At 37.2% G+C, this 27,773-nt stretch overlaps 1 protein-coding gene across 2 annotated transcripts in view; it reads left to right on the top strand.

Moving 5' to 3' along the window:
* Nucleotides 1-25,329, top strand: part of Aass (aminoadipate-semialdehyde synthase) — a 53,377-nt gene extending 28,048 nt beyond the window's left edge. For both annotated transcript variants that reach the window (XM_076861836.2, XM_076861828.2), the window contains 13 exons: nt 3,761-3,820; nt 4,145-4,212; nt 6,645-6,766; nt 6,939-7,065; nt 9,680-9,790; nt 9,888-9,996; nt 10,703-10,843; nt 16,252-16,419; nt 20,411-20,506; nt 22,129-22,244; nt 22,885-22,973; nt 23,492-23,668; nt 25,094-25,329. In XM_076861836.2, the coding sequence (XP_076717951.1) occupies nt 3,761-3,820; nt 4,145-4,212; nt 6,645-6,766; nt 6,939-7,065; nt 9,680-9,790; nt 9,888-9,996; nt 10,703-10,843; nt 16,252-16,419; nt 20,411-20,506; nt 22,129-22,244; nt 22,885-22,973; nt 23,492-23,668; nt 25,094-25,212 (1,503 nt within the window). In that variant the 3' untranslated portion in view covers nt 25,213-25,329. The remainder of the gene's footprint in view (nt 1-3,760; nt 3,821-4,144; nt 4,213-6,644; nt 6,767-6,938; nt 7,066-9,679; nt 9,791-9,887; nt 9,997-10,702; nt 10,844-16,251; nt 16,420-20,410; nt 20,507-22,128; nt 22,245-22,884; nt 22,974-23,491; nt 23,669-25,093) is intronic.
* Nucleotides 25,330-27,773: the final 2,444 nt, after the last annotated feature.

Below are 27,773 nucleotides of genomic sequence, written 5' to 3'. Positions count from 1 at the left end.
GGGAATACTACATAAGTCAAAAGTAGAACACTATTAGCATCCCAGAAACCCCCTTCTTCTTCTCCTAGCACTATGGGAAGAAGGGGGGCTCTTCTTCCTAAAGGTACCCCTATCCTGACTTCTAAAAGTAGAAAATTTTGCTGACTTTTGAAAGTTATATAGATGTCCTGTGTACCAATTCATTAATCTTCCCTTTAGCTGACTGAATTATTAACTTTAATTATTTTATTTTATAATCTAATGGGAATTTATATTTGATCATTTAAAAATTTATCCATTCTCTATTTAAGTTAGCTATCTTGTACTTTTGTTTTTTGAAGGTACTAATCACAGTTTAAATTTATTTTTTGATAATTTCAATTAATTTCTTGTGTCTGTTTATGTTAAGCTCTTTTCTTAGGTTTTCAAAGTCAGTTCTTATCATTTCATATGCCTGTTTATTTTTGATTGAATGATAGATACTGCATATATAAAGTTTTAGAGATGATTTGAGGCTCTGGATGTGGTATGATTTTCCTCTAGAGATTTCCTTTGTTTTTGACAGGGAACAAATATCTATATTAGGAGAAAATCACCTCAATTCAGTTAGGGGTGTAAGTAACTCAAAGCTGTGCTCCAGTCCTTTGAGAACTAATGTTCTTCAATTTACTACTTATTTTAGAATAGAGTCTTTTAGTATCCTAAATGAAAATCTTGTGTTCATTAGGATTTCTCTTCAACTGACCTCAAATTCCAGTTTTTGTTACTCTACTGTTAAAAGTCATATAAAATCTCTTCCCAGCTTTTCAGCCTTTCTGCTGTCTTCTGCTCAACCTCTCAGCATTTCAGATACTACTTTTCTATTGGCAACTGCCTGAAGGAGACAAAAGATGTCAAATGTTGGACTCATCTCTTTGGGTTTTCTTTTCCAAGTTAAGGTACATCAAGTCTTCAATACTTTTTGAGCATAAAATTTGAGGCTTTTTATGTTTTACCCATTTTTTTTTTCAGTATAGAGATTGGTCTGAAACTAGGTAATGACCATTGCTGGATAGAAAATATACATTTAAGAAGATGATATATTTGCACCTGTGTAAATCCAGTGGTTGATAGAATTTTAGGCAGTACAGCAATCTTAAAAATGTCGGATTTTGGGTTACATTGAGGCAGGAGATATTACTTGGGTATCTGATGATTAAACCAGCTTCTTCATATTATATGTACCTATAGTTCTCCAAATAGTAGCAGAGGGATCATCTTAGGGCCATCTGTCTCAGCATTATCTTTAAGCACTGGCCTTCTGTGAAAAACAGTGAATGTCTTTATTTCATAGTCTTGATATATGTGCATCTGCTTGCCACTAAAAAATTCAGTATATTGTCTATGGAGTCTTTCTGATACCTACATTGAAACTAGATTTAGAGTATATGTACTTTCCTCTTTCCCTCTAGGTTACCTTTCTTTCTTTTTTTCTTTCCTTCCTTTCTCCTCTTTTTTTTTTTTTTTTTTTGACTCAAGGTCCACCCAAGCTCTGTTGTATTGCAGGATACAGGCTATCACTTTGCAAGTAATTTGGCAATTTTGTTTCAGTTACATTTGGTAGATTTTTGTTGGGTATTCATTGGAACAAGGCTTGTCTATAGAGAGAGATTAAAATATGACTTCTGACCTGTAGAAGCATGAGGTTCAGGAAGAGGATGGGGCAACTGTACAACCCTGCCATAAGCTGGGATGTGATCGCCATCAAAAAGATGCTAGTGGAGTTGTGGAGGGAGAGGAAGCTTCTTGTTGAACCAACTTAGGAAAGAGATGACACTTAACTTGGCTTGAGTGGGAGACATTTAATGTGAAGGAGATGAAACAAAGGTAGGAATTTTCATAAGGGATGGGTTCTGTGAGTGGAGTTGTCAAGTCTGACTCAGTAAAGATAAATGTGTTACTTTTATATTGTAAAGAGTCATGTTTATTTTTAATTTTGTTTTTGTAAAACATTTTTAACACTAAGATGAATAGCTTGCTATTAATTTAGGAAACAGTGATGGGCTATCAAAGGTCTTATATGTAAAAGTGACAAGACATACCCTATGATTTAGGACCCTTGTGCTTGAATTTTGTTATGATCACATTCTAGAAAGGGAGACAGTTAAATGCAGTAATTGAGCAGATTTTTGTTGTCTTCTATGTTCATCTTTCTTGCCAACTATTTGGTTCTCTGTTTGGAAAAAAAATCTATTTAGTTTTAAATAATTTATTATTTCATGTATCCAATCATTTATTTGTTGAATATTTGCCATCTTATCATGTGACAGACACATGGTAAGATGCTATGTGCAGTTCTTACCTTGAAGATGTACTTGGAGGCAGATTTTGGTAAAGGATTTAGAGAAGAGATGGTTCTCCAGTTATATCTTGGAGGAAGAAGAGAGGGAGTTAGTTCCAGGTAGGCAAGGGCAAGCTGTTTAATAGGAATGAGTGTTGGGTAGAAGACCCAAAAGACCTGAGGGTGTAGAGAGTCTAGTACCCATATAGAAAGCTAGAGAATTCATATTAAAGGCAGCAGAGAGCCAGCTACTTGGTTATTTTAAACAGACATAGGACAATCAAACTGGCATTTTAGACTGGGGAGAGATGGAAGAGGTTGAGGTAGGAGGCAGTTCTCTTGGTAACAGTGAGGCCCAGATAAGGCTGTGGGCTTAGAGACAAAAAGAGCAAACAGAGGGAATTGCACAAGTTGAGTCATTGACCATAAGCCAAATGACATTAGAACCTCACATTATTATTTATTAGCATCTTCTGGTCTGTGGTCACATTGGGAGGAATCTTTTTAGAAATCTTTCCAAGAAGGGAATCCTGCAGAGGTGACTGAGAAGGAATCACTGGGAGGACCCCAGTTTTGTTGACTCCGTAAGCTTCTCACAGTATCTCTTGGCTTACAGATACACATCTTTTGTCTTTTAGAAAAGTGTCTGCATTCCAATAGATAGCCTGTATGTCTTGTGATATGATACATGAAAGTAATTTCTATTTGTCTTAGTATAGTAAGTAAACCCTCTGCGGCTGCTAGGTACATTTTCTCCTTTTCACTTGGGTAAGGACTCTAGAAATTGCCTTCCCTGCCAATCAGATGTAACACTGATTTATATACCCTCTATTGCTTGGCAGTATATATAAGACTGGATATCTAGGGAGAAGGGAGGAGGACTAGAAAAATGCTCAGATGTTTATATGAGAGATGTGACTTTTGTCATTGTGTGACTCAATATTGCAAGACCGTGGGAGGAGAGTGTGGGTGATTTTTGTGTTCTATTTCTTCAAGTCACTCTCTCCACCACTTTCAAGATGCCAATATGCCTACACATAGAGCTAATACTGTAGAGGGGGAGCTTGCTGAGTGCAAACCCCATTCTCTATTTCCAAAGGATCAGCTTAAACCTTTGGAATGGAGGATCTCTGTATCAGAGGTCTAAAGCTTGTGGTTATTTATAATCTACTCAATATGATGCATCTAAGTAGTTGGGAAAGATCAGCTTTTGTGGGTGTTCTTAGCGAGCAATGATTGCAGTCAAAATTTAGTTTTAAAATTGGATGGAAATACCACACACTCTTGGGAGCAGACTTGATTACTTATAGAAGATTTCTATTGCCAAGTATTTATATTTAATGATCTTCAATAAACTCTAATAATTTTTTTCAGTTTTTTGACTAATATTTTAGTATGGATACAAACACCAAGACGTCATCTTCTCAATATCACTTATCTCCTGAATCTCTTTTCTTTCAGTTATTATCGGATGCATCACAGCCTCTTGAAAGTCAGAATTTTTCTCCTGTGGTGCGAGACGTAAGTTATAAGAATATTTTTACATGAATGTATTTTCTGAATACCATCCTCACTCCCCTCTGTCCTTTGTTCATTCTCTCTCCCTCTTTCTTTCTCTCTGGAAATTTAGGAAGAAGGGAGGAAGGCTAGAAGGATGCTGGGATGTTAATATGAGAGATGTGACTTTTGTCATTGTCTGACTCAATTTTGGGAGACAGCGGGAGGAGAGTGTGGGTGACTTTTGACTTCTGCCCCTCTGCCTCTTTTCTATTGGTCACCAGCCCATGTTTGTAGGACTGAATTAGTTGGATGCTAAAAGAAATTTCTTGTGTCATATACATTTAGGCAGTGATCACATCCAACGGTACATTGACTGATAAATACAAATATATCCAGAAACTTCGAGAGAGTAGGTAAGTACTGTTTAGATTCTCCTGTTTTATACATTTGTTCTTGGATTTGATGAGTATTTTTTAAAAACTTCAATGGGAGTTCTTAATTTTAGGCTTTTATAGCCTGCTAATTTTGATCCTGTCGTCTCTGTAAATGTAGAACATCCAAGCGAAGTGACTGGACTTAAATAAGCAAAAGTCCAAAAGGGCTGTCATTTGAGTAGCCCCTTGTTCTTCCTCTAGCATTTCATGTGTTTTGTTTTCTCAGTCATCTTTTCAAAGGAAACTGAGAATCATTAACTCTACTGTGGTATTTTCCATTTGGATTTTAGATGAAGGTTGGGACTCTCTTTTGTCTTGTGTGTAGTTCTGGAAAGTGGGCTCTTAGAAAGACATTAAGGGAAATAATGAACAAAGCAAATAGTGACGGGTAATTTTCTCTAGGGATTCTCATTTGAAAGAAGGCGCCACATAATGTTTTAGCAAATCTACCTAAGATAACAGTTCTCTTAGGTACTCAGCTGAGACTCCTGTTTCTTTCTTCTTGGATTCTGAAAACATTGACACTTCTTTGGAATATTCTGATTTGCTCCAGCTGATTCCACTTAGTTTGTATTTATATCTGCTCCACTGGTCTCTTCACATTTAAAAACATAGCTTGTGACTGAATTCTCAGGAGAAACTAGAGTGAGAAAACTAAAATATGTCTTGCTCAGTGGTTCTTCCTATAAAAAGTTAGTAAAAAGATCTGCCCAGAACAAGTATTTCAAGGTTTTGTCTTTCACACATGGGTTTGCTTTATTTAAATGAGGCAATGAAGCATTCCGGCAAAAGAGTGTTTAATTATTTTTTAAAAAGAAGCTAGCCATCAGAGAATTTCCTAGAGGGGCAACTGCACATGGTATATCCTACAGCTTCCTCTGTCTTTTTATTCTCATTATCTGATTATCTCTTTCACTACTTATACCAGTCACATAGCTAATATGACCAATGATAATAATATCTTTACAATGTACCATATTTCATGTAGTAGCAGGTCTCCTTGGTTCCAATTATTAGGACTTCCCCTTCAACCTTCCCCAATGAATTCTTGTGCTAGGAGACTGATAATGAAGATTGTATTTTGAAAGGAAAATTTACCTTAATTTGAATCCTGTCTGATTCTTGTGTTCTTTTCATCATTTGGCCCAGTGATCGTTCACCTGGAATCAGGGGCTTGGGAATCCTGAAGAAGTGAACAGGGTTAGAATCTAGGAATGAGTGCTTTAAAACATATTTTGAACATTTTATATTTATACATCAAAAAGTTTTAATTACACAAAATTTAGAAACTGTTATAGAAAGATTATACAGTAACCAATTAATGGTGATTCTTTGGAAGGTGAAATGGGATGGGAATAGCAGTTAGGGAGATCTTTTCTCATTAGTGATATGCATATGTTGTTAGTGAAGAGAGGCAGGGACATGTTATATTTATATTTGTCATTTGTTAATAATGAAAAGATTCATGGTTTATAATTTGAGAGACATCCTGGCCTAAAGATTAAAACAGCTTCTGGCACTAGGCCAGTTCCATGGTTTCTTGTTGATATTTGGGAATTTGATTCAAAAGACACTTAATGAGGGCTGGGGATGTGGCTCAAGCGGTAGCGTGCTCGCCTGGCATGCGTGTGGCGCTGAGTTCGATCCTCAGTACCACATACAAATAAAAGATGCTGTGTCCACCAAAAAAACCTAATAAATATTAAAAAATTTTCTATCTCTCTCTCTCTATCTCTCTCTAAAAAAAAGACACTTTATGAGTACCTTCCATATTCAAAGCATTAATGGATTTATAACAATGTCTTTGTCACTGTTTGTAGGAAAGAAAGACTTTTTCCCAGAATAAGGTTTGAATTCTAACAGAACAAACTGTTCGAAAATGAAACTCCATCCTGGAATTAGCCTCAAGTTTCTACAGTAAAACCATTGCATTTGTAATTTTAGAGCTATGATTTTGACTGTTCTCATATGACGTTAAAGATACACAGCAAAACAACTTCTAATGTGTATAATAGTGATCTCAGATTATTGTCTCTTTGCACTGTTGTGAGGATTCAAATCAAGTCTCCAAAGGAAAGCCCTTAACATGACTGAATCACATCCCCTGGAAGGAAAAACTGTAAAGCCAACTTAGAATAAGCCTAGAAGTGGTCCAGAGTCTGCATGGGAGGTCTACACACACAGGACATCTCAGTGATGTGAGGCTTCTGTCTTCATCCTACAAAATCTAAAATGGAAATGAAAGATCTTGGTATAGGGAATTTCTGTTCAGGTTCTTATTTAAGTAGTGTGGGGAGAAATTATTTCTTCATAGTCTAGGTTTTGCTTTGTTTTGAGGACAGCAAGATTCTGCTATATATAATGCGTAAGATTTTAAATGATACCCCCCACCTATTTTTTTCCCCCCACAGAGAACGTGTTCAATCAATTTCAATGAGTACCAAGAAAAAGGTCTTGGTTCTTGGATCTGGCTACGTGTCTGAACCTGTGTTAGAATACCTGTCAAGAGACAGAAACATAGAAATAACAGTAGGTAAATGAGCCCTTGTTTTTTTGTTTTTTTTTTTTTTTTCAGGAAGAAGAAAAACTGATGTAAATTTTAGATAATGATTTTCTTTCTAAAATTATTTTTTGGAGATGTTGTATGTTATTCTTTGTCCAGTGGCAAGAAATCTAAAAATTGGACTTTTTAATTCTTGAAATAGGCTCTGACATGATGAATCAAATTAAACAGTTAAGCAAGAAATATAATATCAATCCTGTTAGCATGAACATTTGTACACAAGAAGAAAAGTTGAGCTCCTTGGTGGCAACACAGGATCTTGTCATCAGGTATTTGGAAAGAATGAGTTCTATATTTCTTTTTGGTTGTTATTTCTCTTCCCTTATTTTCTCTTGGTCTTTCTCCTTCTCCCCTTCTCTCCTCCGCTCCTCTCTTCTCTTTTCAATTGAAATATGCATCCAGTAAGGTGCATAAAACATGTAGCTCAGTGAATTTTTAGAATGAACATATCCACATCAAGAAACAAATGGGAGTGGTACCCCAGGAACTCTTTGTGTCACTTCCCATTCACCAACTTTGTCCTCTAGTATAAATGCTCTTCTGGCTTCTAACATACAGATTAGGTTTTGTCTGTTTCCAACCTTGATGTACTTGGGTTCATCCAGTAATCCTTTCTTCATTCAACATTGTGATTGTGAGAAACGTTTGCTATTGTCTGGAATTGTAGTTTATTTATTCTCATGACTCTGCAGAATTCTATTGTATGAATGAATATACAATTGCTATTTATTTGACTGTTGGTAGATATTTAGGTTGTTTCTGGATTTTAAATTTGTGAATTATGCTGCTATAAACATTTTAGTGTTTGTTTCTTGGTGACCATATAGACTACGTTCTGATGATTTTAAACTTGAAGTAGAATTCCTGGATCATGAGGTATTCATATTTCATGTTTTTGTCTATTTTTTCTTCTGGACTTGTAAAGCTTAAATGAAAAGGAGATTCTCCTATAAACATTTTAAGTCTTACCGTGGGAACATATCTTCCAATATAGTGATTATTGCTACTTAAAAAAGCAGATCGAACTTTATAGATCTAACATTGATTGATAGATATAGATGAGGTCAGTGTTAGATTTGAATGTCAAAGTCATGAGAATAGTGATTTATTCTTAGAATAGAATTTTTCCAAGGTAGGAGGAAAAAAAAAAACTACCTGCTTACTGATGGTGATTGCTTAATAATGTCCATAGTTAGATCAGATTCAAATTGTATCTTTGGAGGAAGTTTTGTAATGTCCATTTAAAAAAGTAGACTTGGAAAACAGATTGAATGAAAGGTGATTCTAATTATAGGTGGGAAGTTATGCATTACCTCTTGATATCTTTGAATATAGGCTCACCTTGGGCACTTAAAAGTTTACTCATATTAGACATTTTATATAAATTAATTTTTATTTAGCAAAAATTGACTAAAGATAAATAGATCTTGTCTGGTAATGATATGACTATGATAAATAATTCTGATTCAAACTTGAGTAGTCTAACCTTAGTAAAGCAAAAATAATTTATCTTATCACACATGGCTACTTAAATATGCCATTTTTTCTGACAAAACAAAAAGAAAATAACATAATAAAACACACTTCAAAGGAAATCTGAAGCAAAATATGACAAGATAGTGGATAAAAGCAATTTATTAATGTTCAAAATTCAAAATTAAGCAAACTTAGCCTTCAATAGCAGTTAGCCTTAGTAAAATCTGTTTTGTGTTTAACTTTTTTGTACTTGGTGAATTTTATATGCTGAATAGTGGTGATTTCATTAGACATTATTATTCTGTATTATTCCTTAAATAACTTTATTATTTTTTAAGTTGGAAAAGTTATTTTGATATAAATACAGTGTTAGGGGTTTAAGAACTAAAATGGGCCAAAATATTTTACAAATAAATATAATAATATATTAAATTTTAATGGTTTTAATTTTTAAAATTTTAGTTTTTAATGATTTAATATAAAATAGTAATCAAATTTGGTTAGTTTCTTTGAAAATCCATTTGCATTTTGAGTGTGTTTTTTACAACTGATACTTTTAATCCTTTTGGATTAATTGGGTTGAAGTCAAATGACTCAAGTTATGTCCCACTGAGTGCCCATTATATCACCTTCAAAAAGAGGGGTCAGCTCTAATTCCATTTTCCAAAAATCAAAACAATATCAACTGAAGTCCTTCCATCTAGACCTTGAGTGAAGAATGACAGTTGCTCCTTTGTTTCCATATAACATATGAACAGACTGAGGGAAGAGATGGAGGTTAAGTGAGGGTCACTAAGGAGGCTTTTAGATGTGCCAGCAGGATGAATTTATTCTATGAACCTCAGGGAGTCCTTGGTCATTTCTGAGAGAAGTGCCTTGGGACTGAATGTTAGTACAGATATAGGTGCATCGGAAGGGGGTGTGTGTTAGTCAGCTTTTTGCAACAGTGACAAACACCTGAGGAAAGTAACTTTGGGAAAAATTTGTTTTGGCTCAGGGTTCAGGAGATTTTGGTCCATAATAGACTGGGTCCATTGCTTTGGCTCTGAGATGAGGCAATCATGGTGCAAGGGCAGGACAGAGGAAGTTCATGACAGCCAGGAAACAGAGAGATGGTAGGGGAAGGGACAAGACATAGTGCCCAGGGCATGCTCTCAGGTACCCACTTCCTCCAACTGTGTCCCACTTGCCTACAGTTTCCACCACTTCCCAGCAGTCTATTCAGCTATCAATGGACTAATCCACTGATGAGGTCAGAGCCCATCCAATTACTTCCCCAAAGCCCCACCTCTGTACATTGCTGATTTGGGGAGCAAGCCTTAAACACGTCAACTTTAGGGGGGACATTCCAGATCCAATCCATAATGAAAAGAGAGTTTCTTATTCGTTTCTGTCTCTGTTTTTAAGCCTATTGCCTTATGTGCTGCATCCTATCGTGGCCAAGGCATGTGTTGCAAGCAAAGTTAACATGATCACGGCAAGCTACATCACACCAGCCCTAAAAGAACTGGAAAAGAGGTGCGTAAAAACCATTTTCAACAAATTAAGTGGCTCTGTGGCTTTGTTTTCACTTTATATCCAACTTTTTGTTGTTCCTCTTTCCACCTGTTTGCAGTGTGGAGGATGCTGGAATCACTGTCATTGGTGAATTGGGATTGGACCCTGGGCTGGATCACATGTTAGCAATGGAAACAATTGATAAGGCCAAAGAAGTGGGAGCCACGGTGAGCCTAGTTTAATCCCGAAGTCCATTTAGAAAGACATTAAGAGGTCGTTTCTCATGTACACAATCTTTCTATAATTGTCACGAATGCTGCTGCTGCATTATAGCTCATTCTTTGCTGGGGAATTTAAAATAAAAATTTGTGCCATCAGTCAAAAATATAAAACAATGTCTGAGTCTTGGGTAGCAACTAATTTTTAGAAAAAATGGACATTACTACAATATTTTGGCTTCATAAAGAATTTAGACTGCTTTGGAGGTTCTGTAATATAGTTTGACTTTTGAAAGTGAGAAAAGGGTCTTTGGAATATCATCATTATGTTGGGGTATGATATATTTGCACATAACAAAGTACCATTGAATATGTTAACTGTTTCATTTTTTTGAATATACAAATACATGTAAATTTTAATATGAACTGGAATTGATAAGAAGTAAACTAATTGTTTCATTTTTAAATGAACAAAATGTTAGTTACTCTCTCTAGATATTCCTTTTATTTTTCATGTTTATCAAATATAACTGAGTTAATCAAGTAGTGTCTGATGTTAAGGACATATATTTAAAACTTTAGTACTTTAAAAGAAGAAAAATGTTACAGCAGATTTACCCCATAAATATCATTGCCCTCAACTGATGATTTAAATTAATTATTCTCCCCAACTTATTGTTTATTTCCCCTCATCCATTAATGTTTTTATTTACAGATTGAATCTTACATTTCCTACTGTGGTGGGATCCCAGCCCCTGAACATTCAGACAACCCTTTGAGATACAAATTTAGCTGGAGTCCAGTGGGCGTTTTGATGAATATCATGCAGCCTGCCACCTATCTGCTCAATGGAAAGGTAAAGAAATACCTTCAAAGCTTTAGAGATACAAACCTGCAATAACTGCCTAACAAAGTCCAAACTCTCTCTCCCTGAGTTGCTGCCGAGGTCCTCTAACAATGGCTCTGCTGCCTGCCCCATCCCCCATTGTCCCTTCCTTCCCAGCATACATCTCCTGTACCATTTATTGTGGTCTTACCTTCCAGCAAAGCCTGTGCGCATTCTTCTCTCTTTGCCTTCTTGCAAGTTGCTTTTGGAAATTCACATCTCATCTCTACACTCATACATTCTGGTCATCTTTGCATTTATTTCAGCATTTACTGAGTAGCTACTGTTGTTGACTATGGGATGAGGCACCAAAGGCTGCTACACTGAATGCAGTGCCCCTCCTCAGAGAACTCACCACTGGATGGGGGTGGCTCTCCGTACAATTTCATCCCTAGCCGCTGTGTAACAGAATATAAGTACTCTCCATATTTAGAATGATTTTTAGCAATTTATGTAAGGAAACTGGCTCAGAGAGGATGTTCAAGGTCATCATCAGGGACTCAAAGCCAGTTCTAAATGACTCCAAAACCTTTTCTTTCCCCCTTTTATAGATTGCTTCCTATCAGTGAAACAATAGACACAGGAATAAATAACTATAAGAAGAAGAATTTCTAAAGTATACTAACATGCCACAGAAATACACAGAGGGAAGCTGATCTGACCTAGGTGAAGTGGTTGGTGGAGAGAGAAGGAAAAGCAATGGAGAGAAGGCTGAGCTCAGCCTGGAAGGATAAGAAGGTGCCATTCAGGCAGGGTGCTGCCCTTTATGAAGCAAAACCATGAAGGAGAAGTCAATTGTAGAGAGTTAAGCACAAGTGGCTGAGCCAGTATCTAAATCACATGATTTGGGATGTGGCTCCCAATTGTTTGGCCTTATTGATTGTTTCCATTGCCCATCAGCCAGATCTTTCATGCCTATGATGTAAATCTTGGTCATAAACTTTGCTGCATATCAGATACCTGGGTCCTATCCTTAAAGATTCTGATTCACCAGAGTTTTGGGATTTAAAAAAAAAATCTCCCCAACTGATTCTAGTGTACATCTACATTCTAGTGTGATCAGCAGACCATAGCTTCATTTAGAACCCTACTAAATAAGCAGGGCACTTTAGGCGAATGTGGGAAAGATACTGAATGCTTCAGAATAAGAAACCAAGTGCTGGCTTCCTTCACAGTGTCACCAAAGGCTTGGTAATAGTTAAGTCCATTGCATATCAGTCTCTGCATGTGTGATATAAACACTGAAATTTTATCCAGTGCTCCAGTTCCATGAATCATTATGGTTTGGGCCAGAATCTCAGACCGATGTTCTCCCAAGTGCACATCCTTTCATGTGCTGCTTACTGTCTGCCTCCTGTTGCATTTCAGCAGCTCCTTCCACCTCTTGCATTCTGGAAGGACATTGGCCTGTGTTTCTTACAAATGCTAAGGCTGGCTGGAAAAATTTTTGCTTCAATTATGCAAAATGCTTATTTTCAGAAGGCTATCTAAATGCTAGGGAAGATCCAATGAAAGGCTCAGCAGAATGCCTAGTGGAAGGAGCAAGGGATTGGACGCCCATGGACCTGGTTTTGTTCTGCCATGAGCTGGGTGGACTTTGGGCTTCTTATCTAAAGACGACAATAATATCAGCTTCACAGGGTTTCCACAATAAGACTCAGTGAAGGCCTAGAGATTGCAATCCGCTTAACAACTGGTTAACAGGCATATCATCAATCTTTAGCAGATATCAGCAAAATAAAGAAATTAATGGTCATGAGAAACAGGAAAAGCAAGAGGTTATTCTCAGGCAGCAGAAGTCATATTTGTTGAATTTGAAAGGAGTGCTTTTTCACATTTTCTTGACACTGTGGGGAATTTGAAAAAGAAAACATGATGCTTTTCTTTCTTTGCATTTTTTTTTCAAGGTCCTGCTTAAGTTTCTTGCAGACAGCTTTTCCTGACACTCTGTCTTCCATTCACTCTTTTGTCTGAATTCAATTACATGTCAGATACTTAACACTCCATTGTCTGTATTTTTCTGGGCGTTGTATTAGTCACTCAGTAACTCAAGTGTATCCAGTCTGTCTCCGGAGCCCGACTGTTAAACTTCTTAAAACCTCTCTTGTATTCTTGTCCCTCCACCCACTCTGCTTCCATCACCTCCACCACAGAGCCAGCCTTAAATGACATGCAGAATCTTACCGAGGGAGCCAAGTGACCTCTCTGGCTTCTATTTAAAATTGAAGTGTCAAACTTTTCCAGCAATTAGAAAATGAGTTAGGACATATTATCTCACGTCCTTGTGGTAAGTTCCAGCCACTGGTACTATTTCTCAATTCTAATCAGATTTCTAACAAGTCTGATTTCCTTCCACCTATTTGGAGACAGTGATTCATCTTCTCCTAGTTCCTTTTCCTCCACAGGTGGTGCTTTGCTTTCCTGCCTTGGGAAGAAAGACAGTCTTACATTTGGGCAGGACATGGCAGACCTTTGCCATGGTCTCTTTCAGCTTCCTCTCCCAGTCTATCCCAGATAAACACATACTTCAAGTAAAAACTGCTTCCTCTGCAACCGTGGCTACAAGGTTAAGTTTTGTGGGAGCCCGCTTTCCTCTGCCTGCCAGCACCTGACTGCAGTAGCCTTTAGGAAATCAGGACAATTATGGTTCTCCCACTGCCCACAGCAATCCATACTTTCCCCAGATGCTCCACTGGTGGCACAATCGGAGGTGATATACTGTGTCAATATCTTTTGAAAATACTCATTCAGAAATAAGCACAATGAAGAGGGCCGTGTGATGAAGTAGAAAGCACATGGGCATTAGAGTTGGATAGACCTGGCTTCAAGTTTGCTCACGGGTGACTCTCTGAGCCTTAGTTTCTACCTCTGTCAAATATGCTGTTGCCTAGATGGAAGAGAAGGTACCCAAGGCGCTTGAAATACTGTGGGCCTGGAATAAATGATTCTATGTTTCCTGTGTTAAATTCCTTGTTGTATCACTTGAGCAATTTTCATATCACATCAGTGGACAGGATTTCCAGGACTTTAGAGTAGAAGGAGGTGACTTTCTGAAAACCTATTAGGATAAGATATACTCTCAGTGGGTATAAACATGTCAAAATATACTCTTCTGTCATGTATTTCTAAAAAGAAAAAAATAAATAACTAAAAACTAATTACATAGGGAAAAAATTTCCTTGTTGTTTAGTGATGAAACAGGTTGTGGTTATTTGAATGTTTGATGTAAAACATTTGACAGTGATTCTCAATGACTAGGAGATGTATTTGTGCGTGTGTGTGTGTGTGCGTGTGCGTGTGTGTGTAAAAAAATATTTGGACTTAGAGTGGCCTGCAACATCAATGAGAGATGAGCCAGATTCTGCTGAGAGTGGGTCTTGGATGTTAGTGTCATCAGAGAATAAAGAAATGAAATGCATATTCTCTGCAAAGTAGATACATCTTTCTGTCTTTATTCAAGTCATTACTTAAATATTAAACATGACAGGGTTTATTGAACCCATGGTACGTCACTAGAAATACAACTCTGAATTGATACAAGTGGTAATGATTACCCTGTAATATTCTGGATCTGCTTGCTTAGCCAACTGTCAGTCTCTCTAAATGAATCAATACCATTCAGTTTACAGTTCCTGATTTTCTTCCCCAGAATTCATGATGGACTTACAAACTAGCTGATTTATTTCTCATTGGTAAGATGCTGAACTTTCATCTTTCATCATCTTTATTCAGTTTTTCTTTTTTAAAAATTTCTTAATCTCTAAATAAGTAAACAGAACTTTGGAATTGCCATAGGTTATAGAAGGGAAATGGATGTGGAGACCCTAAACGTCAACATTTACCTTCTTTATTTGATTTTTTAAAAAACTGTAGAATCATATCAGAAGATTTATTTTAAACAAATAGTACAGAAATGGTCTCTCTGGAAATGTTAGTGGTGCATCGCAGAAGGGGTTACAAGAAAATTAAATGGAAGGCATTCCTCACAGCAGCACCGCGTTTTAACCAGAGAGATTCTGCCCATCCTGACACTGCAGTCTGAGCAGCCCTTTCCCTCCTGGTCTTCTGCCATATTGAGATGAGGTGTTGATTGCTCATGTTAAGGCACATGTGGAGCCCATCTGCAAATAGCTATGGGAATAATTAAGTGTAGCCAAAGCATTGCCTTTGGGAAAATTCCTTTGAGTTCGTCCTGAGGCTCCCTGGAAACCTCTTTCTGCCTTGTGGAGTGTACAGTTTTAGAGACATGGTCAGAGATGGTGGCTCACTGTGGAGCCAGGACAAAATCCAGCTCACTAGAATCCCTGACCCAAAGTCTCAGCCCTGATTTTATCACTCCAGAATGCTTTCCATTATCTCTCAGATAACCACAAACCTCACAAACTAAAAGAAAACGTAATCCTCCAATTAAAATAAAGACAAAACCAAGCAACAAAACAAAACAAAAAAGCTTTACTGCATTTTGGTTTTTTTCCACTTGCATTTTATTTATTTATTTATTTTCTTAATTTGATTTAATTAGTTACACATGTCAGTACAGTGATCTTGACATCATACATTTGAGTCAGATGGGATATAATTTCTCATTTTTCTGAGTGTACAGATTGCAGAATTACATTGGTCATGCAGCTTTACTGCATTTTGAATGTGCATGTGGGAAGAGGTACAGGTAAAAGATGTAGTGAGATATCAAAGAGCTTGGGAATCCATGATTAACTTCTCATTGGTCATAAAATTATGGGTAGTACTGATTTGAGTTTCACTGCATGCTGTCAGCATCGTCTTTGTTGTGAAGGGAGGTCTCCTCACAATCTCAAAAGCCCTATAACTTGTACACAAAGTTTTATGTAATGGTCTGGCTGTGAGCTCTTTATAGTTGCTACTTCATGGTTCCAGGTACAGGATAGACATCTAGTTGATTTTCAATGAGAAAAAGAGTAGATGGAAGACAGAGATTACATCTTACTCATCACTGTCCTTATTCTCTCCACAATTTGTGTGATCCCTGGACATACATAGTAGCTGTTCAATAAATGCTAGCTGTGTGAATGGAATGTATGACTCATGCCTGACATGGCATTCAAGAGGGTGTGAGAGTGAAAAAAAAAAAAGAATATTGCCATGCCGATTTGAACATAGAAGCCATTTAAATAAGTATCTGTTATTTTTGCCTTTGTGTTACCATAATTCATAAGTTCATTGAAAAATTTAAAAATTATGGTAACAGTGAAACAGCTTGACTCTGGAATGCTCATTACGATGGTTTCATTAAAATTTAATTATTTAAACTTCTGTTTCCTTGGGGTAGTTGATGCAGATGAACCCAAAGGGGATCAAGCTCTGATGTAACCCCACCTGCACCCGTTCAATGTTCTCAGGTCGTGAACGTCACAGGAGGGGTGTCCTTTTTGGACGCAGTCACTTCCATGGATTACTTCCCAGGACTGAATCTGGAAGGGTATCCCAATAGAGACAGTACCAGATACGCTGAGATCTACGGCATTCCGTCTGCCCACACGCTGCTGCGGGGGACACTGAGGTATAAGGTCAGCAACTGTATTGTAGATTAAACACCTTGCCAGTTTTGATATGAGTGGTGTGCATACTTAATTTCCCTTATTGATCAAAGTATTTGAGATGATAAACCAACCCACAGCCTCTTTTCTTTTTTGATTAACAGTTTTAGAATGTCAGATGTCAACTCAAAATCACAAAGGAGAATGTAATGCCTTATTAGCAGTCAGGGGCAAGCAGGTTCAGGTTTGTGAGATTTGGGGGTCAAGTGGCCTCTCCAGGACTCAATTTCCCTTTGTTCCACAGCCCTTTTAGCCAGGATTCCCTGCAGTCCCGATTTCCACACAGTGGCAGAGGCTTTACTTCTTGTACTCTATCAAATCCAGTGGAAATGTAAAACCTCATCTTTCTAATCATTAAAAATGTAATTTTTGTCTCTTTAGCTGGGATTTATCTCCGATGTTGGTAGAATAAAAGTATAGATCTATGATATTCGATATTGATGAAGGTGGAGTCAGTCTCATTCGAAATATCTGGACAGGAGCTGGGGAAAGGGACAGGGTGAGAGGGACTTCCCCAAAGCACATCTGGAATTTTTTAAATTATTTTTTTAGTTGTCAATGGATCTTTTATTTTATTGATATGTGGTGCTGAGGATGGGTCCTACAGCTTCACACATGCCAGGGAAACGCTCTACCACTGAGCCACAACTACAGCCCCGGAATGTTTTTAGACCACCTAATGGATAACACATTCTAGTTGGAAAAATACAAATGTCCGTTACCCATTTATTGATCACAAAAGAGCAGTTGCTTCGTAGCTACATAGTAGCTGCTCAATAAATTGATTGGATCAATTGGATCCAATTGGATCAGGATAAGCATTGTTATAGTTTCCTAGCATATTGCCATAAATTGAATGGCTTAAAATAACAGAAATTTATTCTGTTACTGTTCAGGAAGCCAGATGTCTGAAATCAAGGTGTGTGCAGGGTTGGCCCCTTCCTGGAGGTTTGGCATGTGGTCATATCATTCCCTCTCTGCCTCTGTCTTCATACCACCCTCAGTGTTCTCTCGTCTCCTCCTTCAGATACCAGCCATTGGATTTAGGGCCCATCCTAAAACCAGGTTGATTTCCTATTGAGATCCTTAACTTATTACATCTGCTGGTATCCACAATAAACTGATATTTAGAGCTCTGTGTGGCCATGAACTTGGGAGATTCATCTGTAGTTCAACTTCTCCCCCATTCTGTCCCCTTCCAACACCCTCCTGACCACCCTGCTGCCTCAGGATCCTGGTGACCTTTGTTATTCTTTATCTGTGCATATTTGATATTTGACATTTTTTAAAAAAAGACTTCACATATAAGTAAGATCACACAGTATTTTTCTTTTTTGTCTGACTCATTCACTTAGCATAATGTCTGCCAGGTTCATACTCCTATATATTTATTATTATTATTATTTTGTGGTCTCAGGATTGAACTGAGGGCCTTGTGCATACTAGGTGAACACCTTACCACTTGAGCTACACCCACAGATTCTATTTATCTATTTAAAGAAAAGACAACCGTTTTGTTTCTTACTTGTTGGAACATCTATTGGTTTTATGTCTCCCAATATTTACTTCCTAGCATTTTAGTATTATTTATATGTGTATTTTTATTGTCTCCCCCAAAAGATTATAAGCTCCCATCGGGCAGGTTGGCAGTCATACTCTTATGAGTGTGATGTGCTCATTGTCCGGCTCCCCAACAAGCCTGTAAGCACAGCAGAAATTCTTGTGATTAGTTCTAGTCATGCCATCCCCTGCTCTGGAAGATTTCTTGACTGTTTTTCTTCAATTAGTTCTACGTGAGTAGTAACATTTTTGGAGGTGGAGTCCAGGAGTTAGAATTTCTGGATAGCTTTCAGTATAGTCTTTTGCTAAACATGCAGATTTAGAAATAAAGGATCTTAATAGATTTAAGTATTGACTAAATAACCTCGATGTATATGAATGAGAGCTAAGTCCTTAGAACCCCTGACCATGGAAGACGTTGCAGTGTTTGTCTTGTGGACTGCCCTGAGCAAGCTATGGCAACCTTCAGCAACCCAAATAGACTCTCTAGGGCTGGAGATGAGACGCTGTCATTCAAATATGACAGGGAGGCCTTGGTGACATCCTCTGCCTGCCTGTCACCTGCTGTCCTTCCAGACCCAGTGTGATAACACCTTTCTCTGGGATCTCCCTAAATCCTTGCCCTTGAGCCACCCCTTTCTCATTTATGCCAGTTTCTGCTCCTTTGTGCTCCCATAACTGTGTCCACCTCTGTCATAGCACCAATAATATTCTATGGTAGCTTGGTCATCAATGGTCACTTATAATCACTATTTGTTTGCCAGGCATCATTTTTTTTTCTGTCTTATCTGACCCTCTGCTGGTCCACAGTTTCTCCATGGATAAGAATTAAGTTTTTCATCTCTGAGGCTTCAGCCCCTGCAATGTGGCAGCAGTTTTGCTCAGTGTTTATTGAAGACAGCCTATAAAGTAGCTTAATTTCTGGAGGTCTCCATAAAACTATCCCTGGGGCTGGGGATGTGGTTCAGTGATAGAACTTGTCTAGCATGCATGAAGCTCTGGGTTCAATCCCAGCACTGCAAAAATAAAAACAAAACAAAACCTATATTTCCGAGATTAAGAAATCCTTAGTACTTGTCGGATCATTGAAGCAAACTTGCGTGTTCCTTTTTTTTGTTTTGTTTTGTTTTTTCCTCTTTGAATAGCTAGAATATTACAACCTTGCAGAAATATGAAAATTACCAGTTGACTGCACTCTTATTGATGAGATCTCTGATGGCTACCAGGAACTATTATTTATTTTAAAAACTTTGTTGCTTTCCAACATTACTTTCCTCTCTCTTTATCCTTGAGCTGTTTTTGTAGCAGCTACTGAGTTCCCTGTTTCAGGCCTCACATTCCCCCCTGATTTGCACACAGAACAAAGACTGTTTTTTTTTTGTTGTTGTTGTTGTTGTTTTTTGTTTGACCTAATATGTCAATCAAAAATTTTATTCTGTCATTTGCTCTCCTTTAGCAGAATGAAATGCTGGAATGTAGGAAAATGGCTTGAGGGTGTGAGAATAAAGGGTATACACTCAGTAATATATTGTGATGATATAATAAATATAATATAATTAAATATAATTTCCTGCTTTCTATGCCTATGATCCAGAAGAACAGACACAGAATAACGTATTACAGTGGAGGCAGTACAAAGACTATGGAATTCAGGGAAGGGAATGCCCACTCACTTGGGGTTTCAGAGTTGGATCCAAGGGAGGAGCAGGAATTCCACAGGTGAAGAGAGGTGGTTAACATGTTGCAGACACAGGAGCTACAGGTGCAGAAGAGCCCAGATGTTTAGGGATGGTTAGAGATGGAGAGTCAGGCTGCAGGGACACATTGTGATGAGTTTTATATTATATACCAAGGACTTCAGATGTAACCTGAAGGACATATGCAGAACTTTAATGTGAGTGGTGGTATGATCATATCCACATTTTAGAAACTTTGATTCTCAACCTTTCTTCCTTTGCCCTATATGCTTTAGGGTAGTAATTCTTAATCAATAGAATGGATTATGTGCTTTGGAGAATATTCCCATAAATTACTTCTTCCGTGATAAGAAAGAGCAAAACTGACTATTCTATTAAATGACAGTCTGCTGAACTGACTCTATCTATATATTGTACATGGAAATTTGCCCTTATGCTGTCCGAAAATACCACTCACATAGTCATGGAAACAGAAATAAAGGCCCAAGTTTTGCAAGGTATTTTATATAAACAAGTAGAATTTTTATGACACTACTGATTGGTTTGAGCTTGGAGGTTATTGTATTCATATCAGCAATACAAATGACTATTTTCAGTCTGTTTTCTAAATTAATTACAAAAATAGATCCTCTTTTCTTATAAGAGAAAAGTTGTTTTCTTATAAGAGAAAAATTTCTTACACTGATTACTAATTCTTGTTTCAGGGATATTCCAAAGCTCTGAATGGATTTGTAAAACTGGGTCTGATCAACAGAGAAGAATATCCTCCTCTTCGACCTGAGGCCAATCCTCTCACCTGGGTAAGTCACTTGGGAATTGTGTGCTGTCTGCTGCTCTTCAGAAAAGCCTTCTGAAATGATCAGATGTGCAGTTGGCAGCTGAAGTAGGAAGAAAAATCCTTGCCCTAAAAGTCTCCTTCTGTTCACCACTACTGAAGGATGGAGAAGGCCAGGGATTGACACACCAAGCCTATTTTCCATGTTAGCTTGTACCATTGGATCACTCCTCTGAGCTCTGAAAATAGACCTACTTGTTCTCTGCTTTGGGCTCTGAGATCCTCCAACTGTATAATAGTAGCAGGAGTCCCTTGGGCCCTTGAATATGATAATCCAGAAGAGATGCTGTTGTATCACAGAGTTTTAGACTCCTAACCCCTAATCCCGCCAATCCTCTCACTTGGCCATTCAAAACCATGACTAATTTGAGTTTTAGTTACTCAGTTTATGTCCATAGCTTTGATCTTAGAGTTGGAAGGGACTTTGGAGGCATGGAACTGAATGTAAAGTGTTAACGTGTTACCAGCTGATCATTGAATTTACACGAATGTGCCCATATTTCAGCAGAGATGCCAACAGAAATGTACCACAGGGGAAGAGGACCAATGTTTTCAATGTAGTAATTTTGTGCATCTGTAAATCTTTTCAATTAAAGTTTTACCTATCATAAATTTACCTGTTGGATAGTAATGAGTAAATATCTTTAGAGAGAACCTGGGTTTGAGGCAGCTAGGTTGCAGAGGGTGGTGCAGGCATTCATAGGGTGGATCCAGTATGTTGATCACTGACTACAGTCAGCGGTTTACACACTTCTTTTTTTTTTTTTTTTAGTAAAGGATTAGACTGTAAAAATTTTTGACTTTATGGGCTAGATAGTCTCTGTGGAACCATTCAGTTCTGCCATGGACAATACATAAATCAATGGGCTTGACTGTGTTCTAATAAAATTTTTATTTATGAAACATGTGATGAGCCACATTTGGCTTGTGAACCAACTTTTTGACCCCTGATTTAAAACATGACTTTCCCTTTGGGAGCCTGGTAAAAGTTTTGTTTAGAAAGTAGAAAAACCTGTGGCCACTGAGATTTTTTTATACTTGCCAGTTATTTCTCATCTCTTGAACCTACAGAAGCACTCTGGTTGCTATTGGCAACCACAGAGCCAAGTCCCTTCCGCTTTATCCTGGCCAAAATTGACTGCTGGAGGGTGGGGAAGAGTGGGCGAAAAATGTGATGGAGAGGATATATGAAAGCTAGAAATATGCTGGCATTTCCTTTACTTAGTATTGAGTGTTTACCACTGAAATATCATTCTGGAATTCCATGCATAGATGTGTAGGGGTGCAGATGCAAGCACACTGCTGTTTCTAACTTAAAATTTTGAAGAACTTTTGAGTTCAATGTCTTAATAGGATAATTTCTCAGCTCATTTTATTAGGAAGTTATATTTTTATCTTTTTTCCTCATTTTTAAAATGTTTTTCTAATTATGCATGACAATAGAATGCACTTTGACACATCATATATTAATGGAGTAAAACTTCTCATTCTTCTGGTTGTGCATGATGTAGAATCACACTGGTTATGTAGACATGTATACACGTAGGATGATATTGTCAGATTCATTATCTTTATTTTTCTAATCAGAAACAACTCCTCTGTGACCTAGTTGGGATTTCACGCTCCTCCACGTGTGATATGCTTAAGGAAGCTGTCCTCAAGAAACTGGGAGGGGACAAAAGCCAGCTGGAGGCTGCTGAATGGTAGGCACTCCCCATTCAAGTTAGAGCAAAATATATTGGACCAGTGATTACTTGGTCCTTTCTAGTCAAAGAGAGGTAAAGATACAACCAAGCATTTTGCATCTGCCTTGGGTTAACTAACTGCTCTAATGTTGGTCCACTGTGGAGAGATTACTGCATGTTCATATGGGGATAAAAAGTAGGTAAAAAGAGGAACTCAATGACACTCAAAATTTGGAACATATTTATTTTGAGAAATTTCTCATTCTTTCCTGAATAAGGTGGCACAATTTTGCTTTCCTGTAGGAGATTCTCTGAGTATTACCCTAATAGTTTAAAATGTTTATTCATATAACTGCTGTGCGTTATGCAGGTACACTTAATGTGGAACAGCTAATCTGTAATCTCACAAAAAGCTTTTTCACAATGTGGGTTTACAATGCATTATTTCTGCTCTGCTGCAAGGAGTAATCTCTGGGTCTGGGGATGACTCCAAAAAGGTTAAAACATCATCATTTTATAATTTAGGAGAGATCTAGAACTTGGGCAGTTATCTTGCAATTCTGCCCTTTTGCGATAAAATTGTGACTTTCTATTCTGCTTCCCAAATAAGAACATGTATAGGGCTTGAATTAAAGCAGCCACTTCTTGTACTTTTCAGGTTGGGCTTACTTGGGGAAGATCAAGTCCCCCAGGCTGACTCCATTGTGGATGCCCTCTCCAAGCATTTGGCCTTGAAGCTCTCCTATGGTAGGCTGTGGGGGTCATAGAGAAGTATCCCTAAGGACAAGTCATGCAATAGAGTTAGAGGGGTAGATTGGCAGGCTGGAACCAAGCAGTAGAAATAGGGAGATGGGATGTGAGGGAAATTGAGCTGTTTTTCCAGAGTGTGAGGATTTTTAGGTAAGAATGAACTTAAATACTGTGGGAAAGGAAACAAAAATAGCTTTACTCTAACTTATTAGGAAATGCTTAAGGAGCATTTTTGGAATTGTGTGTGTGGCCTCTACAGCACTGTCCTTGTGACTGCATAGCCAGTGATCATGACCTCAACAAAAGAACATGATCAGAGTTTTAATTTCCTTGAGTTTTTTTCCCTTGGTTTTGGGTCTGAAAAACAGGAGGATAATGGTCTAATGACCATATGCAATGGGAAGGAAAGTTTGTGAGAGGAGAAGGGGTCAGGCAGGAAATGAGACATAATATTTGAGTTATAATAAGTTATTTGAGTTATAGTGGCATTTTTAAACGTCTGTATTTATTTTAAGGACCTGAGGAAAAAGACATGATTGTGATGAGAGACAGCTTTGGAATCAGACATCCTTCTGGACATTTAGAAAATAAAACTATCGATCTTGTGGTTTATGGAGACTTCAATGGCTTTTCAGCAATGGCTAAAACTGTGGGGTTACCCACTGCCATGGCAGCCAAAATGTTGCTTAATGGTAAGTTCTGTTCACTTAAGGGCTGATTCTGTCTTCATATCACCTCAAGTCATTCAGTGCTGGACATCAGATAATTACTCTTGAGCATAACACTGGCATTGACTGAAAGTGAGCTATCTGAGAAGATGCCTTACTGGGAGGTCACCATGTGGAGAGGGAAGAGTATAGGCTTTGGAGTAAGACCTAATTTTCACCCAGCCCAGTCATAAGATAGTTGTGATGGGTTATCATTTACTCAGCACCTCTGAGTACTTTCTTCATCTTGAAAGTGGGTATTGCTATCCCTAATTCATAAAGCTATTGTCACGTTGGAGTGAAATAACATATCAAGTTCCTGCAACATACAGGGACCCACAAGGGAATGTTAATTTCTTTCCTTTATGAGCCATAGTTTATTAACTTTGTATTTCAGCATGTTGTCTGTACTTAGTATTTAAGATTATGGATGCTTCTTGATTTACCACAGGCTTTCATCCTGATGCACCCATTGTATGTTGAAAATGTCTTAAGTTGAAAATGCGTCGACTACACCTAACCTAATGGACATCAACTTAGCAACTCAGTTTACTGTAGAGTATCAGGTATTCACTCTGGAGATCTCATGGCTGACTGGGAGTTGTAGCTGGCTGCTGCTGCCCAGCATTGCATGAGAGTATCATATGGCATATCACTAGCCTGAGAAAAGATAAAGATCCTAAGTATTATTTATATCACATGTGTCTATTCCATATAAATACATTGATTTATATTGAACACACCATGATAACGTTGAAAATCCCCATATGTCAAACCATCTGAAATCTGGAACCCTCTATAAATGAATTCAAATTTTAACTCTCCACTTTCCCCTTATGATCACATATACATTCAATAAGCATTACCTCTGAATATGATTAAGCATTACCTCTGAATATGATACTCCATTTGGCCTGTGTGAAAGAAGGAAGGGAGTGAAAAACATCAATATGTGTAAATGTGAAATAATGAGCAAACATATCTACAAATCATATCAGATAATGTCAAATTAAACTACTCACTTGGTCTTTGAGGAACCACAGTGAAGAAGCCGTAAAGGCTAGGGTCATCATGGAAGTTATGAAAAGTGCCCAGACTTACTGTTTCAGCTATCCTAACAGGTACTAGTGGTCAAATAATCAGATTGGTTTCTGTTCATTCTGGCATGAATTAATGCAGTTAATGACACTGAGTTCTGCTATATTTTTAATCCAAAATTCGTCCCTTTTTCTTACAGTGAGTTGACAAAGTAATGGTCTAGCAGGGAACATATAAGCAGTGTTTTAATGTCAGGCTTCTGACCATCTATTATGCTGAGATTATTGCTGGGGTGATACCTTCCCTTTTGCTGGGGAAATTAACTTTTAGCACCATCTTTGAAATGATAATCACACTTTTATTTTCTTCCAGGTGAAATTGAAGCCAAAGGCCTGATGGGGCCCTTCTCAAAGGAGATCTATGGGCCCATATTGGATCGGATTAAAGCAGAAGGCATTATATATACTACACAGAGCACAATCAAGCTATAATTGGGAATTTTATTGTTTTTATCTTCCCAAACAACACAACTCTCAACGTTTGTGTGATAAATATGATTGTTAATATGCTATTTTATAAAGTATAAAGCATGATATATTTTGATTAAGTTAATACAATGGCTTTTGAAATGCAAATCTCTATTTTAAAATGAAATTTTTTAGAATAGGAGAATGTTTGTCATTACTAGAGAAATTTAGTAATTCTATCATGTACTTTTTCATATATATATATATGTAAAAGTGATAATGATCATATGTTAATTTATTATGCTTCTTTTTTCTTATAAGAACATATTTTCCTATAATCAGCAAATGAAGTTTTACTGTTTTAATCAGAAAAATTTCTCATATACTTATATTTTTATATTTTAAAGTGATTGTTAGATATCTTTACTTATCTACAAACCTTTTCAAAAATGTTATTTTGTGCCTTTTTTTGTAAAGCTATCATTTATTCAGAGAATGCCATTTTTTTTAATTGCTTTCTCTGGAGCGTTTGAAAAAGGAAATAGATGAGATTTAATCACAATCCACATTGATACCTTCATTAGGCACAGAAAAATTATTTAACAAAATCCAGTACCCTTTAATAATAAACACACACACATACTAGTAATAGTAGAGCACTACCTGATAAAACACATTCATGAAAACGGTTTATATCATGCTTAATGGTGAAAGACTGAATGATTTCCCCCTAAAATCAGAAATCAGACAAGGATGTTTACTCTTGCCACTACTATTCAACCTGTACTGGAGGGTCGAGCCAGGGCAATTTACACAAGACAATAAATAAAAGACATCTACATGGTAAAAGGAGAAGCAAGCTCTATTTGCAGATAATATAAGCTCAGGCATAGAAATCTAAAAGTAATTCAGAGAAAATCCAAAGACTGACTTACAACAAAACAAAACATTAGCATTAATAAATGAATTCAGCAGAGCTGCAGTTTACAAGAATAAAATGCACAAATTGATTGGTTTCTATAAAGTATCAATGAATGAACTAAAAATGATGATAAGGAAACCATTTTCAACAGCATCAAAAAGAATAAAGTAGCAATAGAGTTGAGAGTCCAGAAATAATGCCTACATTTTGATTTTTGAAAAAGGTGCTAAGATTATTCAAAAGGGAAAAGATATTCTTTTTCATCAAATGGTGATTAGAAACATGGATTTCTACTTGCAAATGATGAAGTTAGATCTCTTCCTCCTACTACACACCCACCCACCCATCCCCACACACACACACAAACTGAGTAAACATGGACTTAAGCCCTATGTATTAAGAGCTACCTCAATAAAAGTCTTAGAAGAAAACAGGCATAAATATTCATGATTTTAGTTAGGCTTCTTAATAACACCAAAACACAAGCAAAAAAAAAAAAAAAAAAAGTAAATTGAACAGAATGAAAGTTATTTAAAACTCTTTTGCCTCCAAGGACACTATCAATAAAGCAAAAAGATAACACTCAGAGCAAGAGAAAAAATTTGTAAATCACTTATCAGCCAAGGGAGGAACATGTAGCCAGACTATAAAGAACTGTTATGACTCAATAACAAAAAGACACATAAACTAATTTAAAAAATGAACAAAAGAATTTAATTGATGGTTCTTCAAAGAAATATAAAGGATCAATAGCTACATTAAATATGCTTAACATCATGAGTCATCAGGAGATACCACTGGAATCCACAATGAGATACCATGTTGAAGCCACTAGAATAGCTATACCAAAAAAAAAAAAAAAGAAAAAAAAAAAAAAAAGAACAAGTGTTGGCGTGGTTATCCTCTGCTGGTGGATAACCAAGAGAAGTGAAAACATATGTCCACACAAAATCTTGTAGGCAAATGTGCACAGCAGCTTTATTCATAATGGCCCCAAATTGGAGCAAGTCTAAAGTTCAACAAAGTAAACAAATAAACAAAATGCGGTATGTCTATACAATGGAAAAATTACCCAGTATTTGAATGAAGTAATCAAGTACTGATACATGATACAGCCTGAATGAACATTGAAAACATGCAAAGTGAAGGAAGGCAGAAACAAGAGCCCATATATGGTGTGGTTTCATTTATATGAAATGATCAGAATATGCAAATCTATATATACAGAAAGTAGAGTAGTGCTCACCTATTGCTGGGGGATTGGGAGAAAAATGGAGGGGCTGCTAACAAGTATAGGGTTTTCTTTTGGGGTAATGAAAATGCTGGAGAGTTGATTGTGGTAATGGTGGCACAACTCTGAATCTACTAAAACCCACTGAACTGTACACTTTGTGTGAGCTGTATGATATGTGAATTATATCTTAAATTGTTATAAGACTACATATCAAATAAATTTATTTGCTCCTTGCGGGAAATTCTCTTGCCTTTAGAGATATAAATCAATCACCTGTTCCACCGTTATAGACTGTGCTCACATCCTTGTATATAGAACAAACTGATTCTGCCTTTAGAGTAAGCAGGTTCTATACAGGGAGGGGACATATGCCAACCAAATGTCTCATGAGCTATGTGAGGATCAAAATTGATTAAGATCTAGTACCAT

This window comes from Callospermophilus lateralis, chromosome 1, assembly GCF_048772815.1.
Source record: "Callospermophilus lateralis isolate mCalLat2 chromosome 1, mCalLat2.hap1, whole genome shotgun sequence".
In the NCBI taxonomy this organism is placed as follows: Eukaryota; Metazoa; Chordata; class Mammalia; order Rodentia; family Sciuridae; genus Callospermophilus; species Callospermophilus lateralis.
The sequence above is the reverse complement of the archived record's forward strand: the minus strand, read 5'-3'. Positions and strand labels throughout refer to the sequence as shown.